This window comes from Cebus imitator, unplaced genomic scaffold (assembly GCF_001604975.1).
Source record: "Cebus imitator isolate Cc_AM_T3 unplaced genomic scaffold, Cebus_imitator-1.0 Scaffold172, whole genome shotgun sequence".
NCBI classification, from domain to species: domain Eukaryota; kingdom Metazoa; phylum Chordata; class Mammalia; order Primates; family Cebidae; genus Cebus; species Cebus imitator.
In genome coordinates, this window is record NW_016107487.1 from 878,098 (window position 1) to 881,670 (window position 3,573).

The 3,573-nt window shown below is 47.2% G+C and overlaps 1 protein-coding gene across 1 annotated transcript; it reads right to left on the reverse strand.

Annotated features, from left to right (window-relative positions):
* On the reverse strand, nt 1-3,087 carry LOC108315471 (keratinocyte-associated protein 2-like). The gene is made up of 2 exons (XM_017544820.2): nt 2,641-3,087; nt 1-35 (listed from the first exon to the last, which is right to left on the reverse strand). Exons 1-2 carry the CDS (start codon nt 3,044-3,046, stop codon nt 1-3), a joined length of 441 nt encoding a protein of 146 aa, XP_017400309.2. The 5' UTR covers nt 3,047-3,087.
* Between the last annotated feature and the right edge of the window lie 486 nt (nt 3,088-3,573).

Genomic DNA, 3,573 nt, shown 5'->3' on the forward strand with positions numbered 1-3,573 from the left:
TCACACAGGCTCCACTGGAAGCTCGTCTTCTCCACCTGCAGAGATATTGGCGGTACAAGCTCTCTGATTTCACCAGAGCTAGGTGATTCTATCAGTTTTTAGATAAAGTGTATGAAATAGGCTATTGTCCTGAGGCAAAGCTTTTGGTGACCCTGGAAAGCCACCATGAACTGATGAAGGAGGTCACCCATCCAAGCCTAGGGAAGTGAGCTAAACTTAAGGGTGAAGCTAAACTTAAGGAAATAAACCAGCTGTATGAATCATTCCTCCCATTTCCTTCCTGGCCCTGATGGGGTGAGGGAGGTGGCCAGGGGGAATTAGAAAAGTAGAGAAGGTGAAGCTGAATCATTTCTAAAAGTGAAGTAATATGAATAACTCCTAGCATTCTTTATATGGTACTTTGCAGAATGTCAGTGGTTTCACAAAATTCTCATTGCTTAATATTCACAATTACAAGGCCGGGCACGGTGGCTCAAGCCTGTAATCCCAGCACTTTGGGAGGCCGAGGCGGGTGGATCACGAGGTCAAGAGATCGAGACCATCCTGGTCAACATGGTGAAACCCCGTCTCTACTAAAAATACAAAAAATTAGCTGGGCATGGTGGCACGTGCCTGTAATCCCAGCGACTCAGGAGGCTGAGGCAGGAGAATTGCCTGAACTCGGGAGGCGGAGGTTGCGGTGAGCCGAGATCGTGCCATTGCACTCCAGCCTGGGTAACAAGAGCGAAACTCCGTCTCAAAAAAAAAAAAAAAATATTCACAATTACATAGGCAGGCAGGAAAGTAATTCTGTTCCACGTTTGGCAGATGAGAAACTGAGGCTCAAGATATTATGTGTGGCTCTCCTAAGGTCCCAGAGCTAATGGAGGATCTTGCCTCTGCACTCTTGTTGAGGTGACTTGTTGAGTTTTCGGGAAAGAGCAGATACCAAACCAGCCCAAAGAATAAAGATTGCCTCCCTGGGATTGGGGGAAGGATGTGGAGAGATGGCAGCCATCACGGAGGTCTAGATGATGCCACAGAGACTTAAAGTAAAAGTACCTCAAAATCAGAACAATCTGCCTCTGAAATAACTAAAAGGAATGCCTAAGGCCACTTCCATACAAGGAAAGCCTGGGGAAGTGGACAGAACTGAAAACCAGAGCTTTGTTCTGTCATTGAACTTGGGACCTGTCAGTGAAAGCTCTCAGCCAATGATCTGGGAGCCAGATATGTTCTTAAATGGTGGAAGTTTTGTAACTGGAGAAAATGACAAGAGCCTTAAGGCTTTTGTTTGCTCTGAAAGCCTACACCCTGATGTCAGTCTGGAGTCTTAGGTGTAGAAGTCAAGAATCACTTTTTTTTTTTTCTTTTTTTTAAATGGAGTCTCACTCTGTTGCCCAAGCTGGAATGCAGTGACACAATCTTGGCTCACTGCAACCTCTGCCTCCTGAGTTCAAGCAATTCTCCTCCCTCAGACTCCCGAGTACCTGGGATTATAGGCATGTGCCACCACAACCAGCTAACGTTTGTATTGAAAAAACCGTAGGACTGGTCAGCCCGATTCCCTTCGGCCTGCTGAGCGTGAGGCCTGGTGGTGGGACAGAGAGGACTGGGAGCCAGGATGATTGATCCGCCTGGCGGCCGACAAAGCCATCTGCAACTCTGTCATTCCTGGTAGCCGTTAGGCGCAGAAGACTCCACCACTCCCAGTCCAGGGCCCCCAGGCCCACGCCCGGGATTCTGTAGTTAGCTGTCTCGGCTGCTCCAGCCCGTGAGTCAGACCAGCATGGTTGAAACCAGCATGGGGTTTCACCATGTTGGCCAGGCTGGTCTCAAAGTCCCCGACCTCAGGTGATCCGCCCGCCTCCACCTCCCAGAGTGCTGGGGTTACAGGTGTGAGTCATGGCGACTGGCCTGATAATCACTTAGCAATTTATTTATTATTCCTTAAAGGAGTAAGTAAACCAATTGCTCTGAAGGCAAATAATATTCAATGGGAAGAAATGGGAAGAGGATTAGGAACAAGGAATGAGTAAAGACAAGAGAGATACAAAGAGTGAAGGAGGTGAGAGTCCGGGGTATCTGGAGCCAAGACACAAACTTGGAGTCAAAGAGGCGTCGGCTGGTAGCACCTTCCTCCAGGAAGAAGACGAGGCAGGAGACAGGAAAGGCACAAACATGTAGCACCATGTCACCCAGAGGCAACGAAGATGTGTGTTGGGCACCAAACCAGAGAGCAGAAAAGACTGAAATCCCACCACACCTGGTAGTGTGTCAGCAAAAACCCTACCTCAAACTCAAAATCTACCCAACGCAGGTCAGCCTCCAACCCAGATGGAGCTGAGGCAAAGGACAGGAAAAGAGACTCCATAAGATGTCACTGTAACAAACAAATTCCAAAACATAAGCTGCTTTCTCACCCACCCAACAGTTCCATAGGAGTGTTTCCAGTCAGCAGGTGGTTTCCCACAGGGAGATTCAAGGACCCAGGCTCTTTTGTCAAATGGTTCTATCCTCACCTATGACCTTAGAATCCTTTGCACTTAGGTGCTGGATAGTAAGGAGTGTGGAGGACAGGCACAGGAGGTGCGAGGTGGGGGCTGGTGTAGAAGTGGTACTTTTTTTTTTTCTTTTTATAAAAAATCAACTCTATTAAACATTCAGGGTCGATTTCTCTTCTTGCTCCTCCTGTGACCTTAGCTGGTGTGAGGAATGGAGCTGCTGGCTGGTACACAGTGGAGGAGGTCTTGATGTAGTACAGACCAACCATGGAGAAGATGAAGCAGACTCGGTGGATGAGGCCAGACGCAAAGACAGCTAACAGGAGGCACAGGAGCATCTCAGAGAAGATCTTTACTTGGGATCCTTTGCCAAAGATAAGATTCTCCAGAACCTTGAATGCAGTGAGGGAGAACACGAAGAGACCTGAGCCAAGCAGTGCACCCTGGATGATAAGCCACTCGGTGGATGCCAGCTGATGGCTGTACATCTGCATCCCAGCAAAGAGCAGCAGGGACAGGAGGGAGGAGATTGCTAGTGCGGTGCCTATACCCACCACCATCATGCCGCACCCCTGAGTCAAATTGGCACCTCTGGCCAAGGAAAGGGCACTTTTACTTTTATTCTATTGGCTGGAGCTTAGTCACATGACCAACCAACTGCAAGGGAAGCTGGGAAATGAAACTACCTGTGTGACCAGGGAAAAAAATCCAGGAAAAGTATTTACTGAGTGTGTATGAAATGTGAGTCAGTTCTCAGTGATTTTAGAACAGAAAGCAACTGTGCTCTGTAAATTTCCTTTTTCTGTGCATGCGTACTTATCGGCATTTCTGTTTTACTATCATGGTGTTTGCGTAGTGTTTTGGGGATTGTATTTTTTTTGTCTTGTTTTTGGGTGGGTTTTTCTTTTCTTATCTTGTTTTTTCTGTAGTGGAGAATGCATGTAGAGGTACTGCATGAGATCCAATTCCCACAAGTGACCACAAGTTATTTCATTTCCTCATTGTTGCATAGTATAATAATTTGGGCAAGTTGCAGCTGGAAGTAATTTTTTTTTAAACCCAAATGAGAGGTCTCAAGCAAAATAGATGA

Coding starts and splice junctions, on each gene's coding strand:
- LOC108315471 (XM_017544820.2), bottom strand. CDS start 3,046: ATGATGGTGGTGGGTATAGGCACCGCACTAGCAATCTCCTCCCTCCTG. Junction 36..2,640: donor AAGAGAAATCGACCCTGAAT/GTTTAATAGAGT, acceptor ATATCTCTGCAG/GTGGAGAAGACGAGCTTCCA.